At 39.2% G+C, this 19,416-nt stretch overlaps 2 protein-coding genes across 4 annotated transcripts in view; one reads left to right on the forward strand and one right to left on the reverse strand.

Moving 5' to 3' along the window:
- UCHL5 (ubiquitin C-terminal hydrolase L5) overlaps window positions 1–10,620 on the reverse strand; it is a 66,420-nt gene extending 55,800 nt beyond the window's left edge. Inside the window, exon 1 of one of the 2 annotated variants that reach the window (XM_004484486.5) lies at window positions 10,382–10,620. In XM_004484486.5, coding sequence (XP_004484543.2) covers window positions 10,382–10,457 — 76 coding nt within the window. In that variant the 5' untranslated portion in view covers window positions 10,458–10,620. The remainder of the gene's footprint in view (window positions 1–10,381) is intronic. The other variant, XM_004484485.5, reaches the window with a different exon arrangement.
- Window positions 10,587–19,416, forward strand: part of RO60 (Ro60, Y RNA binding protein) — a 40,851-nt gene continuing 32,021 nt past the window's right edge. The window contains exon 1 of one of the 2 annotated variants that reach the window (XM_004484483.4): window positions 10,587–10,980. The gene's annotated coding sequence lies outside the window, so the exon portion shown is untranslated. Of the gene's footprint in view, window positions 11,109–19,416 lie in introns of both variants that reach the window. The other variant, XM_071207622.1, reaches the window with a different exon arrangement.

The raw sequence follows: 19,416 nt of genomic DNA on the forward strand, positions 1-19,416 counted from the left end.
AAAAGATCTGAATAGACTTTTTTTAAGAAATACAAATGGAAAAGAAACACACAGAAAAAAAAGTGTTCAGCATCACGGGCTAATAGGGAAATGCAATCAAAGCTACAATGAGATATCATTTCACACTTACTAGAATGGCAACTATTAACAAAACAGAAAACTACAAGTGTTAAAGAGGATAGGGAGAGAGAGCATGGCAGTTTGATATTATTTGTGAATTCCAAAAAGAGATACAGATTATGTTTGTAAACTGGTCTGTTCCTCTGGGTGTGATAATGCTTTGATTGTGTTAGATTCAGCTAAGATGTGTGATTAAATTATGTTAAGATTAGGGCTTTTATTCAACGAAGTCATTAGAGTATTACTCAGCCTTGAGTCCCCGCCCCCTTGGTGGGCTGATAAAAAAGGCTCTCACACATAAGGAGATACACAGAGAGGATACATAGAGGATTCTGTGGCCCAGGAAGAGAGATGAGCCATTCATCTGATGGTTTACAGCTGACCTTGTGAAGAGAACAGAGCAGCTGGGCCCAGAAAGAAATGAGTCCCAGAGAAAGAAAGATGAGCCCTATGCCAGCCACAGCTGAGATCAGAAGAAACTGGGACCACAGAGCCTTAAAAGGAAGGAGAAAGCTGAACCCTCACAGACATTGCCCACCATCTTGTTTCAACACATGGCCAATGACTTTGTGTGAGAAAGTACCTCTTTAGGGCCTTGTAACAGTATGCTTCTACCCCAAATAAATACCCTTTATAAAAGCCAATAGCATTCTGGTACTTTGCATCAGCACCCCTTTGGCTAATACAGATAAGAAAGCTTATTCACTGTTGGTGGGGATGTAGAATGGTACAGCCACTGTGGAAGTCTGTTTGGCAGTTCCTAAGGATGTTAGATATAGGTCTACCATGTGACCTAGCAATAGCACTACTAGGTACATACCCAAAACTGAGAGCAATGACAAGAATAGACATCTGCACACTGATGTTCATAGCAAGATTATTCACAATTGCCAAAAGATGGAAACAATCCAGATGTCCATCAACTGATGAACAGATAAACAAACTGTGATGTATACACGTAATGGAATATTATTCAGCTGTAAGAAGAAATGTGAAGCATACTACAACATGGATGACCTTGGAGGACATTATGTTGAGTGAAGCAAGCCAGGCACAAAAGGACAAATATTGTATGATTTTGCTATTATGAGCTAAGCATAATGAGCAAACTCATGGAATTAATAGCTAGACTATAAGTCATCGGAGAATAGAATATGGTTAGAGACTGGAAAGCTGATGTTTAATCTGTGCAGAACCGGTAAAAAGTTGTTTGTAAATATTTGGAAATGAATAAAAATGGTGAAAGCACACCATTGGATTTATAATTAGTAGTGCTAACATAGGGGTATGATAGTGGTTTGTTCTTTGTTTTCTCTTTTTTTGGAGTAAAGAAAATGCTCTAATATTGACCAAAGTGATGAATGCACAAATCTGTGATTATACCAAATGCCGATGGTTGTATACTTTAGATAAATTATATGGTTTATGAACAAAAAAGGTAACTGGGTGGGTTGGGGGAAAACACACTAAATGTAAGATACAGACTACAGCTAGTAGTAATACTTTGACGATGCTCTTTCACAATTTGTTTCATAACAATGCACAGCATTGGTGTGGGGTGATATATGATAGCCCCATATGATGTCACACATGTCCGTTTTGTGAGTTCACAACTTATACTATATACTTATTATTTTTGTAAGTTCATGTATAAATGATAAATAAAAGTTTTTTAATGAAAAAAAGATATAGCAGGAGTACAAGCAGAGTTACTACATAGTTTGTAGGGGAGAGAATTAGAAACAACATATACAAGTTGAGAAAAAAACGTCTGTAAACCTATATTTGTATGAAACAAGAAGAGTATGGAAAGACACCAATGCAGTTGTTAACACCAGTAACCACTACTGGAAATCAATAGAAACATTAAAACATTAAAACCTTCTATAATTTCTACCAATTTTTAAAAGTCCACTGAATAACAGTGCCCAAAATATTTTGCAGTTTAGAATTTCAAGTGGTGACATTATTTAAGTAACCTCATATTGGCTAAAAATGCCAAGTAAGAGGCTTCAGGGCTCCATTCCCCCCATGGAAGCTTTGAACAAACAAGAACTGGTAGAAACATCTTATTGAAGCACCAGGAAATAGTTAAAGGATTGTAGTAACAAGGCAAGTACTGAATCAAGAAGTTCACTTAAAAGGAGTAGAATTTGTGGTGCTCTGGCTGGTCACTCCCCTATTCCTTCACCAACTTGGCATGGAGACCCATGCTCTCAATTTTAGAGGGGGCAAAGCAACACTTGTGCACATACTGGACATATGTATGTCTGGCCCACTGCCTGGTGGTGGTCAGAGGGATTCACTGTCCCAGAACTTGCCCTACGTATAGAAGGTAGCTCAACAGAGCACTCCTACAGAACACTATGGGAGAGAAGTCAAGTCACGCTGCCTGGGGCAAGGGATTGTTGACTGCAGGACACACAGTGCAATGCCCAGGACCTTAAGGAAACCATTTCCTAAGGGAAAAGAGGACATTAGCATGTATCTGTGTAAGCAGAGGAATTTCTAGGGCCACACACACAAATGCCCAACAGAAGAGCTATGTGAAGACATGATCAGGGAGGTCCCTATGCTTTGGCCTAGAGATATTCCCCAAAACCCATTGTATGGATAATCCCTGAAGAAGAGAACCATGTTACAATCAAACTGTCAAATCACAAAGATAAAGAGAGAATTCTGAAAGACACAAGAGATAATCAACATGTCATATACAAGGGAGCCTCAATCAGATAAGTGTCAATTTCTCATTATAGGAAACCATGGAATCAAGAAGGCAGTTAGAAGACATATTTAAAACGCTGAAGGGAAAAACATGCCAAACAAAAATTCTGTTATCTGGCAAAACTATCTTTTAAAAATGAGAGAGAAATTAAGATATTCCCAGATAAACAAAAACTGGTGGATTTTTTCACCACTAGACATGCCCTGCAAAAAATGCTAAAGGGAGTTCTGCAGATTGAAAGGAAATGACTGACACTACAGACACTGACTGAAGCCTCAAAAAGAAATAAAGGTCTCTGGTAAAGATAATGACATTGGTAAATGTAAATATCAGTTCTATTGTATTTTTATTTGTAACTCCACTTTTTACTTCCTACAGGGTCTAAAAGTAAATGTACCAAATGTAGTGATAAATCAGTGGTTTTGGGCTAAATGTACAAATACATAATTTGTGACAAGAACTACATAAAGGTAAGGGGATGAAGAGTTACAGGATCATAATTTACATTTGCTATCGAAGTTAAGTTGTTATCAAGACTGCTGTAGATTTAGGATTTAAATTTAAACCCCATGGGAACCACAAAGAAACTATTGGAGAATAAACAAATTCACAGACAGAAATTAGAGTACATGTTACCAGGGATGCGGGGGTAGAAGCAATGAGAACTTAATGCAAAAGTTTAGGATTTCTGTTTGGAGTAAAAGGGAAGATTCTAGCAATGCATAGTGGTGAGGGTACTTCAGTATTGTAAATGTGATTAATCCCACTGAATGTCATGCATGGAAAGGACTGGGATGGGAAGATTTATGTTGTATATATTCTCCACAATTAAAAAAAAAAAGAGAGAAATTAAAAAGATAATGACAATTAAATGCAATACATGATATACATGATACCGGATGGGGAACTAAAAATGGAGAAGGCTCAAAAGGACATTATTGGGACCTAACAAAAAAAATGAAATATAGAATATAAGCATTGTTAACATTAAATTTCTTTAACTTGAAAACTGCACTAAAAGTGAATACACAGTGAATATCCTTGTTCATAAGAAATATACATGGAATTATTAGGTATTAAAGGAATATGATGTGTGTAATCTGCTCTCAAATGTTCAGAAAATAGAGAAGAGAATATATGGCAAAATGTTAAAATTCGTGGGTATGAGTATCTGTGGGCATGCTGGGTTCTCTATGGGGTTTGTATTATTTTTCCAACTGTCTTGTAAGTTTGAAATTGTTTCAAAATAAAAAGATTTTAAAAAAAAACTCATGTTAAATACACATTTACTTTTGTAAGGAAGATATAGTATTCAACTGTTAGCATCTACAAATCAAAATCTTCTTATGTATATTCAATATCTGATGAAACACAGTATAATAGAAGGAGAAATAAGCAATAATTCATGTCATCTAGGTTTAATCAAGTACTGCCTTAAGAATCTTAACCATGGGGGAAGCGGATGTGACTCAGGCCGTTCATCATTCACCTCCGATGTGGGAGGTCCATGGTTTCCCATGGAGAAAGGTAAGGTGAGCAAACAATGAGCAAACATACAAGAGAACCCTCTGGGGAAAGGGTGTGGGATAAATTAAAGTAAATAATTAAAATAAAGAAAGTAAAAAAAAAAATGAGATTCCATTAAAAAAAAAAATCTTAACCATGAGCAAGAATATCATTTCTTTGAGCCTCACTTTCTTCATGTATAAAACAAGGGTACTAACTGGCTTATTCAAACAAGATTCTTGTGAGGTATACAAGATATTAAAAATGATAGAATAAAACAAAACAAAAAGAAGCAATGCAGACTTCCCCAGTTCACATTAAGTAAAAAGTTGGAAGAGCTTTATCAAAGTTAATAAAACACTGGTATTTACCACTTTTTATGGGCCAAGCATGATTCTAGGCCCTGTCAAAGACAGATATTAATAAACTATTCTTATGATACTTAGGAAGTTCAAAACATACTAGGAGACAAGCATACGCAACTCAAAGGCAGTGTAGCATGCCATTAACTGCATGTAAAAGGAACATAGGGCATGTTCTAAAAATTCAATCATTACTATCTGTCCTGACCAGAAAAGCTTTGAATAGTGAAATGGTACTTAAATAGGGTAACCATATAATTTGGCAGGCAAATCAGAACTGTTCCAAAGTGAAAGGGGATGCTAAAATTGAAATAAATTTTGAAATAGATATGTATTGAGAGAAGTGGATGTGGCTCAAGCAATTGGGTTCCTGTCTACCAAAGAGGAGGTCCAGGGTTTGATTCCCTGGGCCTCCTGGTGATGGCCCACACAGGAGTGCTGGCCTGTGCAGAGTGCTGGCCCACGCAGAGAGTTGGCACACCAAGATGATGCAACAAAAAGAGACACAGAGGAGAGACAATAAAAGATGCAGCAGACAAGGGACCTGAGGTGGCACAAGAGATTGAGTGTCTCTCCCACCTCGGAAGGTCCCAGGATTGGTTCCCAGTGCTGCCTAAAGAGAGGACAAGGGCGGCGGCCTTGACCCAGTGGTTAGGGCGCCCGTCTATCACATGGGAGGTCCGCGGTTCAAATCCCAGGCCTCCTTGACCCGTGTGGAGCTGGCCCATGTGCAGTGCTAATGCGCGCAAGGAGTGCCGTGCCACGCAGGGGTGTCCCCACGTAAGGGAGCCCATGCACAAGGAGTGCGCCCCGTAAGGAGAGCCGCCCACCTCGAAAAAAAGTGCAGCCTGCCTAAGAATGGTGCCACCCACACAGAGAGCTGACTCAGCAAGATGACACAACAAAAAGAAACACAGATTCCCAAGATTCCCGTGCCGCTGACAACAACAGAAGCGGACAAAGACGCAGCAAATAGACACAGAGAACAGACAACTGGGGTGGGGGGGGGAGGGAGAAATAAATAAATCATTAAAAAAAATAATAGAGGACAAGCAGACACAGAAATAACACACAGCAAATGGACACAGAAAGCAGACAATGAGCCCAAATGGGGGGGGGGGGGAATGAATAAGTAAATCTTTTTAAAATATATATATATTGCCAAACATTTGTATGATATTGGTGAGTCTATAAGATAGTTCTATTCAAAAAGCATTTTCAAAAATAATTTTTTTAAAAATCTATCTGGAGTCTTCCTCTCCAAGGAAAATAACCTAGTGGGGCTCTCCTAAACTGTTGCCAGTACCTTAAATTTAACTGACATGTTAAGTCTGCTATGTCCTGCCAGAGAGTTTTGATGATTTGATTGCCATTTTCCTTAACCTTATAAGTTTATCAGAAAATAGGTATGGACTCCAGCTTCCATACCTACCATGCATAATACCCCCAGATATCTTTCCCAATCCCATTCTCGGTCATTTTGCAGCACAAATGAATGTCATTTTGCTGGTAGTGTGAACAGGACCAACCTGATTGACTGTGAAGAGACACAGTCTCTCCAAAAAGAAGGACTAGACTAAGAGTTGTAGGCATTGTTGACTTGTATCTCTGACTGAATAGGTTCTCACTGTGGAAATCCCAACAACTGTAAACATTTTCTTCCAAGGCACTATAAGCATCATCATGACTATCCTTCTACCTCTTGTGTAAAGCCAGGCGTTAATTCATCTCTCTCCTCAAAACAAGGTGACATGCTCCTTAGGGGTGGTCATAACAGATCTTTGAGTGTTTAAGTAAACACAGCTTGACCCCAGAAGGCATTCGGATCTGCTCCAATTTGAGCGACAGAGTTATTACAGATGATGGAATTATCCCTAGACTTCCTCCTTACAGACCAAGGTAGAATCTGTGAAATCACAATTGCTAATACACCCTGCTACACCTGGATTAATGCCTTGAGCCAAGAGAAAAGGACAATACAAAAAAGGAAAGCCACTTGTTTTTCTAACATAAACATTCTAATAGACAATTGAACAAATTTGGTACCAGCCCCATCAGTGAGATTATCAAAGCAGTTGAGGGAATAATATATTCTGTGTAAAAAAGGAAGGGTGGATATTGTTGAGAGACAGTTCTCAATAGATTTCACCTGTTTCCGGATCGCTTCTGAGCAAGAGAAAACATTAGCTTTCTTCTGGACTACCTTTTCGAGGATGTTTATAGTAAAAGGACTTGAAAGATAAAGTGTTTTTCTCTTGGGCAGGGGGAAAACTTGTTGGCTGGCTTGGATAATAAAGATGTCTCCCTGAAAGGCAAAGGTTGAAGTTTGCTAGAAGGCCTTTTATAAGATAAGGAGTTCCCTAAACTCAAGAGTTCCTCAGCTATGACAGATTCATTTTATGTGCAGCATCCACCTGGATCCACTTCCAGCTCCATGAACTTGGAAGGCAAGGGAACTGATACAGACATGAAGTACATGATGCCTACTGTGCTGTCCTACAATCCTTTATCTCTGATCCGGAAGTTGTCTTTAAGCATCTATGAACCATGGCAGGCTAACTTGTCAGCTGGCAAGCAGGCTATCAAACTTCCTAATTCTTAATGTTGGATTGGATTTTATCAAGTTTTCTGCATCTGAGATAACCATATGGTGTTTTTTAGTTTGTTAATATGGTGAATTACACTGATTTTTAAATGTTAAATAAATCCTGAATTCTTTTAGATAAACCCCACTTGGTCATGATACATTGTCCTTTTAATATATTGCTGGGTTTCCTAAATTTTTATTTTAAAATTTTAGTATCTATGTGGATGAAAGATACAGATTTGAAATATTCTTTTCATCTTTGGTGACAAGATAATGCTAATCTCATAGAATGAGTTGGGAAGTATTCTTTCCTCTCCAATTCTTCAGAAAAGCTTGTATAGAATTCGTATGATTTAGTCCCTAAATATTTGATAGAATTTACTAGTGAAGCTATCTTGGCTAGTTTTCTTTGTAGGAAGATTTCATTGTAAGTTTTTCTTTAATAGATATACTGGTTACCTATTAGATATATTACATATTTGTTAATTTTATTATCAATCTTATCAGATATATTAATAGGTATTCTGGTTATCTATTTCTTCTTAAACAAGTTTTGGTAATTTTCTTTAAAGGAATTTGTACATTTCACTTGTCAAATTTACTGGCATAAAGGTGTTCACATTGCCTTATTATCCTTTTAATAGCTATAGAATCTCTAGTGAGATCACTTCTCTCATTCCAGATATTGGTAATGTGTGTCTTTTTTTTTCTTCTTTTCTGATCAGCCTGGCTATAGATTCATCCATTTTATTGATCTTCTCAAAGAACCAGTTTTTTATTTCATTGATTTTTGCAACCTCATTTCTGTTTCATTGATTTCCACTCTAATTTTTACTATTTCCTTTCTTTTGCTTACCTTAGGTTTAATTTCCTCTTCTTTTTCTAGTTCCTTAAAGTGGAAGCTGGGTTCATTGACTTGTTGCACGAAAGACATATCCAGTACTGTTATTCCATCTTGGCTGGAAGTTTACAGCTATTACTTTTTTTTTGGTAGACTATCACAGATTGTTTGGTGCATTTTTGTATTATGTATGCAACACAACCAATTAAAGTATACTTCTGTTTCATAGGTTCTTAACGTAATTACTTTGTTTTACCATGATGTTATACTCCACCGAAAATTTTATTTATATATTATTTAATATAAATTATATAAATATATAAGTATTATTTATATAGCCTTTGTACATGCAAAAAAATCCCCCCCAATGTTGAACTTTTAGAATGAGCTTAACAATAGCCTTCACAATACAATCAAGTGTTTCACTTTTGAAAGAATAAACTTCCAAAAGCTGTTTTAAAACCATGCACTCAGTGGAAACTAATGAATAACTGGTTTTCTCTTTGAAGCATCTGATGATGATATAAAACTGCCATCATTTAATGGAACCAACCAAGTAACAGCTATTGCTTCACTTTTCACATGTACAGGTGCAGAAGGTACATTTACATATCTCTAAAGCATGACTTTATTTAAATCATTTTCAATTGCAAGTTTTCTAGACATATGAAGGAACGGTTGCTAATGAATTGGATCATTTTTTAAAATAGTTACCTAATACAATATTTCTTAAGGTTAACTTTAATGTGTCACAATAGTTAAGGGCTATTGAAAACTCAGTGTATGTTCAAACTGAACCTATTTTCTTGTACTTCAACAGCTCCCAAAGTTACAAACCATAGTCACTTTTGCCTCTCTTTTCAGTCAGCAATCCTGTTCATTTTAATTCAGCAAAATTAGTGACTCAACCTCCTAATTCACAACTTTACAACCGTCCAAGCATCTACTTTGACAATTTTAAAGACTTCTAGCTGCTTCTCCACTTCATTCCAATCCATTTTGCAGGCATAGTAAATCTTTCTTAATTATAAACATAATGTCATTTCTCCATTCAAATATTTTTGACAGCTAAGTCCCCAGTGACTAGAGGGCAATCCAAACTATACACCATGACATACTACCTAGCCTCAGCTTACCATTTCAGCTTCAAATTCAAATACACCTACAGTCCATTACATTGTTTCATTCTCTTTGCTAGCTGTTCTGTCACTATTTAATGTCACTACTGTTCTGGCTTTTCCTTCTGCCTGTGCTCTTCCATGACCTGTGTTCTTATAACATTTTGCACATAGTTAACACAGCAGTTAACACACCAAAGTTTGACTGTACTTCAGAACAGCAGTCATAGTTTATTGACCTCAAGAAATCTCAATCCCTAGCAGTGTGCCTGAAATACAGATGAACAATATATTCTTGATGAATGATATTTTAAATATTTACTATGCAAAAAATATTTCAATGTTTAATTTTTAACTCAAGGACAAGTTTTAACATAGTATCTATAATCAATAATACTTGAATAAATGTAACAGATGAAAAATGAGGTGCTGTCCAAAGAAGAGGTAAAGAACAACAGGGACAGAGAAAGACAAAGAGCAAAAGCTGAGTATTTAGGATGGAATCAAGAAATACAGCCAGAGAAATTACGGGAAAAGCACGTAACTCCTAGTCTAGAGAGCTAGCGCAAGAAAACAGTTGGGAAGACAAAAATTAGCAGGGGACGGAACTAGTGAAATGGTCTGTCAGTCCCGTGCAGTCAGCATATGGGGAGGTCTTCAGAGCTCCTCAGATGTTCAAGGTGTTCTGCTTTGAATAACTAGAATCTCGGGTTTCTGGGCGGCTTGGCCTTTTGGCACCCCACCCGAAGGCACGCCCTTCGCTGGCTTTTTCCTGCAGGACGGATGGTCTGAGAGCCGCACCTGGGGACTCAGGCCCGGGATGGGAAACCACCGCAGAGAACTGGCGGCGGGAAGGAAATGATGTGCGCTTAAAGGGGTTAGACAAGACAGACACGGTCCTTGCCCTCGTGGCGTGGCTCTGAAAATGTCCGTGGAGCCGCAACTGCCTGGGGATGAGGAGACGGGAGCGGGAGCCCTGCATTTACCCACTCGCGGACTCCAGGTTCCTGAAGCCACCTCCCCGTAGTAGCCGGGCGGCGGCGGCCGCAGGAAACCCCTCCATGCCGTACTTTGGGCCTCCTCCCGTGACCCCCGGCCCAGGACGGTCCCCTTGGCTCTCACCGAATCCTTTAATGAGCTCGGTGAAGACCCCGGGGTCGCTTTCCATGAGGCACCACTCCCCCGCATTGCCCGTCATGGCCCCGGCCGCACGCCGCCCGGCTCCACCTCTCGCTCTCAGCCGCCCCCTGCACAAGCTGCCGGCGGTCAAGATCTAGGCAAACCCGCCGCTGAGCTCGTCAACCCCACGTCACCCCGCCTACTTCCCGACAGCCTCCGGGCGCCGTCACCTGGAGCGCGACAGAGTGCGGGAGGACGCTCTAGCCACCCAAGAGACATCGAATCCCTGCCTACGCCTTGCAGTACCCGTAGCGGATTCGGAAGGGGCCAGGGCCTGAGAAGAAAGGGCGGGGATTCTGAGCGCGGAAAGAGGCAACATCCGGGATCTTCGCCAGGCTGCAGGGAGGGCGGGGCAAGAGAGAAGGGGCGAGGCTCGGTCCCGGGAACCGAACCTGCAAGTCCTGGCGGCTCTAGAACCTGGGTAGTCGCCGCTTGCCGGCCGCCGCTGCCGCTTCCCGTCGTGTCCCATATCACTGGTCAGGGCTTCTCCAGTGGCGCTTGGGAGCCGAAAGTTCTGTCGAGGTCTTGGCCGCCAAACACAGGTGAGGAAGCCGACTGGGGAGCCCTTTGTGCGGTCTGAACGGCCCGGGGACGCACAGGGTCCGACTGGTCCTCCAGCCTTTCACACCGTATCCCAGGCGGCAGTGGCTGGGACAAACATTTCACCAAGGTATAGTCCTCCCCTGCCTCGCCTCTGCGCCCTTCCGGTGCTGCGTAGCGGGACCGGTATTCCTGCGGGGATATCCTCGCTCGGCCGGGCTGGGCATTCTACCCAGAGTGGGCCCTTCCGAGCTCGGACCTCTTCTGCTGCTTCTTGCAGAGCTTCCCGTAGGCCGGCCACCGGAGAGCCTCGTTTACTCCTCCTCTTCCTCCTTCTCCTCCCCGGGCTTTGCGCGGAGGGGCGTTGCCGCCGATCCGGGGTTTGGGCAGAAGGATCTTTGTGGAAAGAGAGAAGGCAAATTTATCCCGAAGGGAATGACGAGGGGAAGAGAAAGATGTGTCTTTTGGTCCATGGTGGTGATAGATAGGTATAAGGGGGTCCGATGCTCCAAAAGAAAATGAAGTTGTTAAATCTAGAGTATTTATCTAAAGACGGGACGGTGATAAGTTAAACCAAAAAGAGCTGTTTTCTTAACTTATTAAATCTTCCTCATTCAATATGGTCTTACAGAATACTATGGAGTGTTAAGATTAAAAACTGTAAATACATGTTTATGCATCATGTCTTAAGAGCTATGAGTTCCAAGAAAGGCCTTTGGCTTGGAATTAGGGAGCATTGTGCTAAAGATTCTTGTGAAGCCACAAACTAAACGGTAAATTGTACTAAGGGAAACAACAACAAAAGCTTTTTTATTAAAACAAACTAAGGCTGTATCCTGGAGTAGAAGCCAAACTTTGTATGAAAGTGTTGGATTTAAAAAAGTAGCTTGAACATTCAAAAACTTTCTCCCTGGGAGAATTTGTCCTCCAGCTGTGGGATTACTGTTCAGTATCTGCCCTTGAAATACTTAAATAGAAAAATTTGAGAGGCAAAGGATTTTAGCCTGTTTTCTTATAGGCCATGCCTAGAGTGATTGACATTAGAGTCCAAAGCAGTTTATGGAGATTTGTGGTACTTCTTAACCTGTAATATTGCTGTGAACATCAAAATATTTTCTGTGTTAAGGAAAGTAGATGAAAACTAAGGTTATTTGATACCCACCTTAACATGGTGCTTATTGTTGAAATCAGAATGGAGAGTGGAGGGCTAAGATTTCTTTAGTCACTGTGGTAACATTTCATCCTGAGAATTCACATTAAAATCTAGCTTTCTTATCTTTGAGAAAAAAAGATCTGGCAACATTAGGCTCACACCACAAGACAACCAAGTGGCTAGAATTGCAAATAATAGGCAGCTCCCTTCCAAATAATGTGCTTTCATATTGGCCAGTTTCTTACCAACTTCCCATTGCATCACAGTTAATTTGATCTGCTCATTTCCCTTACCTGTCTGTATGAAACAAATAATTTATGATTCCAGTTTTTTGCAGTATTATTTTAAACTGTTCTTTTACCCTCTCAAAGATATAAATAAACTCTGGCTTCATTAAAAAAGGAATAAGCTGTAAATTTGTTTGACCTCTTGGGATGAAAGGTAGAATTTTCCAATAATAAATTATCAAGAAACTTTGGAAACATATTCAGAGGTGTAAGTGTGACAAAAATGTGTGAATCATTAGGAGTAGTAATACTGGTAGAAGATCGTACAGAAGCTTAGTTCTAATTATGAAGCAGAAACAAAGTGCTGTTACCTATTTTGCTTTAGTAGCATTCATTAAATTTACATTCTAATTTAATCAAGAAAGAAATGAGCAATGTATAAAATTTTCCCAGCCAATTTCAAATCATGGCCATTCTTTTAAGAGCGTTATGATCTATTTAATTTCTCCCCAAATTTTTAATTTATACGAGTTTAATGCTTCTCCAACTGCTATAAATTTTTGTGGAATAGTGCACCTTAAGGACAATGGATAGGCCAGACCAACTATTATGTATTAATCTGGGTTTACAACATTTGATTATTCAGGAGTTGATTAAATGATTGCTGAATGAACAGGCTCTGACCTCACTCACTACCCAGATGCTTTCTAAACCACTGATAATGGAGCTGAAGCCTTTGAGGAAGGAGATGGTAGAAGTTGGGGGAAAAAAAATTAAGGTGCTGCTTGTCTCTATTTGTATCTCACATTGATTTCTAAAATCAAGTATAAAAAATTTATGGCTAAATACCGTTTTTGCATTATCTAGCTACTGCTCTTCTCTACTCCTAGTATAGATGATGGCAGAGTTAGATATTTATTTATTTATTTAAATAACCTACCAATTTTAATTCACCCAGCCAATATTTTTTATTTTTATTAACTTTTTAAAATATGATTAATATACCATGCAATTCAACCTTTTAGAAGCATACATGTCAGTGGTTTCTAATAAATTCACAGAGTTGTCCAGCTAACACAATTATCAGATTTCAGAACATTTTTATCATCCCCGAAAGCAGTCAAATCTTACCCATTAACAGTCATAGCCTAATCTCCCCTCCTTCCAGCCCCTAGTAGCCACTAACCTATTTTCTACGTCTATTAATCCAACTATTCTGGAAATTGCATATAAATGGAACCATAGAATATGTGGCCTTTTGTGACTGGCTTCTTTCACTTAGCATAAGTTTTCAAGGTTCATTTATATTGTATGTATCAGTACTTCATTCCTTTTTATTGCCCTATAGTATTCCATTGGGCATATACACATCTAAAATTTAGACGTGTAAAGTTTTAGTATCAATACGTTTTTCTAGGCAAAGGATTGTTAATCAGGTCCTCAAATAGTCCTGTAAATCAAAACTGATTTAGAATTATTTATATAGAGAGAAGAAGAACAGGATAGAATCCTGGTGGAATATTAACAGTTAAGATATAAGGGGAGAAAGGTCCCTTTAAAGGAAACAGAAAGTGGGGCATGGAAAGTTCAAGAAAACCAGGACAGAGTGGTATCATGGACAACAAGGAAGAGAATTTCAAGGAGTGAATGGCTGGCAGTGGCAAATGCCCAGAGATAAAAAAAAGTAAGGGCTGAAAAATTACCATTATATATATATTTTTTAAGATTTATTTTATTTATTTATTTATCCCCTTACCCCCCTCATCACTTTTGCACTTGCTATCTAATCTCTGTGTCTGTTGTGTGCTAGTCTTCTTTTTTTTAGGAGGCACCGGAACTGAACCCAGGACCTCCCATGTGGGAGGGAGGCATCCAAAAAGGCTTGAACCACCTCGGCTCCCACCATTAGATTTAGCAAAGAGACGCACCACTGGGATAAGCAATTGCAGTAAAATGGTGCAAGTAGTAGCTTAATTGCAGTGAGATTAGGAGGGTGTGCAGTGAAGGCTTCACAGGTAGAACTTCTCTTAGAGAAGCATAGCTTGAAGGTAAGGTAGATGGTGGAAGTTAAGAGGATAAATCCTTTTATCTTATTAGATGGGAAAGCACTAAGGTTGTGGTTGAAAGATTCTATCAATGCGGAGAAGAAACAGCAGAGAAAGGGGATAACTAAGGGAGTGAAGTACCTGAAGAAAATGGGACATAATGGGCTTTAGAGTGCTCAGGGTGAGACTAGTCTATTGATGACAGAAGAGCAACTTTCCTCTGTAAGAGTGAAAGGTAAAAGTAAAGATAGATTTGAGGGAGAGAGAGGAATACAGGACATGTAGAGTTCTGGTTAGTGTTGGAGTGGTTTGGTAGGCTCTATAGGAGCAGTGAATGATTGATTCTCAGAAAGGAAAACAATAATGCGGGGATAAGTGCATGGCAGTACATTCTTTAAGAGCAGTTGTGAGTTTACAGAAAAATCATGCAGAAAGTAGAGAGTTCCCATGTACCCATACACAAACACGCTTTTCCTGATTAACATTTTGCATTAGTAAAATACATTTGTTAAATTTGATGGACCAATATTATTATATTATTAGCTGAAGTTTATAGTAGCATGCAATTTTTATGTTGTACAATTCTGTGGGGTTAAACATTTTTTAATTATGGAACATTATACAACATAAAATTTCCCTTTTTAACCACTTTCAAGTATACATTTCAATAGTGTTAATTATATTCACAGTGTTGTGCTCCCATCAGCACCATCTGGTACCAAAACGTTTTCATCACCTCAGAGACTCTGCACCCATTATTAACTCATGCCCCACTCCCCACTCCCACCCCTGCCCCTCGTAACATATAATTTCTGACTATGAATTTGGTATATACTAATTATTTCACATAAGTGAGATCTTACAATATTTATCCTTTTGTATCTAGCTAGTTTCATTCACATGTATGGGAGCTCCATTCCTTTTTTGGGTGAATTAACATTCCATTGCATGTAATTTCCACATTTTGTGTATCCATTCATCTTTTAATGGACACATGGATTATTTCTACCTTTTGGAGATTGGGAATAATGCCACTATTAACACTGGTGTACAAATAACTGTTTATGTTCTTGCTTTCAGTCTTTTTGGGTGTGTACCTAGAAATAGGATGGCTGGGTCATAATGGTAATTCTGTACTTAACATTCAGAGGAACCACCAAATTGTGTTCCACAGCAGCTGCACAATTTTGCATTCCCACCAGCAATGAAGGAGGGTTCCTTTTTCTCCACATCCTTGCCATCTCTTATTATTTTTTTAATAACAGCTATTCCAGTGGATATGAAGTATGATCTCATTGTGGTTTTGATTTGCATTGTCCTCATGACTAATGATTTTGAGCATCTTTTTATGTGCTGTTGGCCATTTTTATGTTGTTTTTAGAGAATGTCTATTCAAGTCCTTTACCTGTTTTTTAAATTTGGCTGTGTGTCATTTTATTGTTGAGTCATAGGAATTCTTTATATTCTAGATATGAATCCCTTATCAGAGACATAGTTTCCAAATATTTTCTCCCATTCTGTAGGTTGTCTTATCACTTTCTTGATAATATCCTTTGATGGATAAGATTTTTATTTAATGGAAGTCCCATTTATCAATTTTGTTCTTTGGCTGCTCTTGCTTTTGGTGGGAAGTCTGTGAGTCCATTGTTGAATACAAGGTCCCGAAGCTGTTCCTTCCTGGTTTCTTTTGAGAGTTTTTTAGTTTTGGTTCTTATATTTAAATCTTTGATGCAAGTTGAGTTAATTTTGTATGTGTGAAATAGGGATAGGGGTCTACTTTCATTCTTTTGCACATGGATATCCAGTTTTCCCAGCACCATTTGTTAAAGAGACTATTTTTTCCAAATTAACTAGTTTTTGTACCCTTGCCAAAAATTATTTGGCAGGGAGCAGATGTGGCTCAAGCATTTAGGTGACCATGTCCCACATGGGACATCCTGGGTTCAGTTTCTGGTGCCTTCTAAAGAGATGAGCAGAGAGTAAATGTGGCTTGCACAGTTGGGCACCTGCCTCCTACATGGAAGGTCCTGGGCTCAGTTTCTGGTGCCTCCTAAAGAAGATGAGCGATACAGTGAGCATAGACAACAAGCAGACACAGCAAGAAGAAAACAAGCTGACAGATGAGGGAGCCATCTCGGGGAGAGGGGTGAATCAAGTGGCCGTAGATGTGAGGGTTTATTGCTGAAATCTCACTTATATCCTTTGGTCTATATATCTGTCCTTCTGCTAGTGGCATACTGTTTTGATTGCTGTAGCAATTTTTTTCTTCTCTTTCAAGATCTTTTTGGCTCTTTAGGGCCTTTTTCCCTTCCATAAGAATTTTTTTTTAAGGTTTATTCCCCCCCTCCCCCGCAGTTGTCAGCCCTTTCTGTCCATTTGCTGTGTGTTTTTCTGTGTCCGCTTGCATCTTTGTCATGTGGCACTGGGAAACTGTGTTGCTTTTTTTGTTGTATCATCTTGCTGTGTCAGCTCTCCATGTGTGCGGCACCAGTCTTGGGCAGGCTGCACTTTTTTCGCATGGGGTGGCTCTCCTTGTGGAGCACACTCTTTGTGCATGGGGCACCCCTACACAGAGGACACCCTTGCATGGCACAGCAGTCCTTGAGCACAGGCAGCACTGCACGTGAGCCGGCTCACCACACAGGTCAGGAGACCCTGGGTATCAAACCCTGGACCCTCCGTTTGGTAGGCAGATGCTCTGTCAGTTGAGCCACAACCGCTTCCCCTCCCTTCCATAAGAATTTGATGATTGGCTTTTCCATTTCTGCAGATAGCTGTTGGCATTTTTATTAGGATTGCACTGAATCTGTAAATCACTTTAGATAGAATTGACATCCTAACAATATTTAGTCTTCCAATCCAGGAACACAGAATAGTCTTCCATTCATTTAAGCCTTCTTTAAATTTCTTAAAGCAATGTTTTATATTTTTCCAGGTATAAGTCCTTGATATCTGGTGGTTTTGCGCTATCATCCCCAGAAACACATGTTCTTAAACTTAATCCATTCCTGTGGTTGTGAACCAGTTGTAAGTAGGACCTGTTGATGAGGTTGCTTCAGTTAAGCTGTGGCCCAGCCCAATTTAGATGTGTCTAAATCCTATTCCTGGAGCCCATAATAAGCAGAATTAAGTTCAGACAAATAAAGAAAAAGCCACCAAAAGCAAGAGCTGAAGGTCAGTGGAACCCAGAAGAGAAAAGAGAGGCTAGGAAAGGCCACCATGGGCATTGCCATGTTGCAGAGGAGCCCGGGACCAAGGATCACCAGTGGCCAGCTCCAGTATGCCCGTCTTTAGGAAGAAAACATTGCCTGGATGATGCCTTGATTTGAACTTTTTCCTAACCTCAGTACTGTGACCTAATAAATTCCCATTATTCAAGCAAACCCATTTCATGGTATTTGCTTGAGCAGCCCAGGAAAGTAAACCAACATCTTTTGCTAAATTTATTCCTAGAGATTTTATTCTTTTAGTTACTGTTGTATTAGAATTTTTTCTTGATTTCCCTTTTGCATTTTTAATTACTAGTGTATACACACACCACTGATTTTTGGAAGTTGATCTTGAATCCTGCCACTTTGCTGAATTTGTTTTAATAGTTCTAGAAGCTTTGTTGTGGATTTTTCAGGATGTTCTCCATATTGGATCATGTCAACTATGAATAAGGAAAGTTTTACTTCTTCCTTTCCAAGTTGGATGCCTTTGATATATTTTTCTTGCGTCATTGCTCTGAATAAAACTTCTAGTACAATGTTGAATACTAGTGATAAAAGTAGGCACCCACGTTTTATTCCTAATTTTAGGGGGAAATCTTTCAGTCTTTCACTGTTGAGTTTGATGCTAGCTATGGGTTTTTCATTTCTACCCTTTATTGTGTTGAGAAAATTTCCTTCTATTCCTAGTTGTCTGAGTATTTTTATCAAGAAGGGTTGCTGGATTTTGTGTTTCAGTTGGTGTAATTATGGCTTTTTTCCCTCCAGTCAATTAGCGTATTACAGTCATTGAGTTTCTTATGTTGAGCCATCCCCGCATTCCTGGGATAAATCCCAATTGATCATGATGTGTAACACTTTTAATGTACTGTTGAATTTGATTTGCTCGTATTTTGTTCAGGTTTTTTTAATCTGTATATATAAGGGATATTGGTTTGTAATTTTTTTTCTTATATCTTTATCAGACTGGTATTAGGGTGATGCTGGCCTCTTAAAATGAGTTAGGAAGTGTTCCTTCTTCAGTTTTTTGGAAGACAGAACAGTGTTCGTATTAATTATGCTTTGACTGTTTGGTAAAATTCACCAATGAAGTCATCTGATCCTGAGCTTTTCTTTTTGGGAAGGTTTTTGAGGACTGATTCTATCTTTTGTTATTGGTCTGTTGGGGACTTCTATATCTTCCTGATTTAGTTTAGGTAATTGTAATGGTTAGGCTATTGTGTAAACTTGGCCAGGTAATTGTGCCCAGTTGTTTGGTCAAGCAAGCACTGGGCTAACTATAATACAAGGGCATTTATGGACTTTAGTCACCATTGACTTTACTGCAGTGGTAAATCATAGGTAGCTGGTTATCATTACATCAGTCAGGGGGATTGCCATCAGCAAGAGTGATGTTTAACCCAATCAGTTGAATGCCTTAAAAGGGGAAGTGATTCCAGCATTGAGAAAGAATTTCCCAGCTCGTCTTTGGACAGCCAATATCTCTCAGAACTCGTTAGGAACCTTCATTGGACTTTCATTGCAGCCCCTGGTTGCAGCCTCCCTGTGGAACCTGAACTTGTGCATCCCCATGACTACGTGAAAGACTCAGAGAATTGCACACTATTGACAGATATCTCTTCTTGATTCTGTTTCACTAGAGAACCCTAATACAGTAATGTATATATTCCTAGGAATTTGTCCATTTTATCTGTGTTATCTAATTTGATGGCATGCAATTTTTGTAGTATCCTCTTATAATCCTTTTTATTCCTGTGGGATCAATAGAAATTTCCCCTTTCATTTCTTATTTTGGTTGTTTGTG

This window comes from Dasypus novemcinctus, chromosome 13 (genome assembly GCF_030445035.2).
Source record: "Dasypus novemcinctus isolate mDasNov1 chromosome 13, mDasNov1.1.hap2, whole genome shotgun sequence".
Lineage (NCBI taxonomy): Eukaryota > Metazoa > Chordata > Mammalia > Cingulata > Dasypodidae > Dasypus > Dasypus novemcinctus.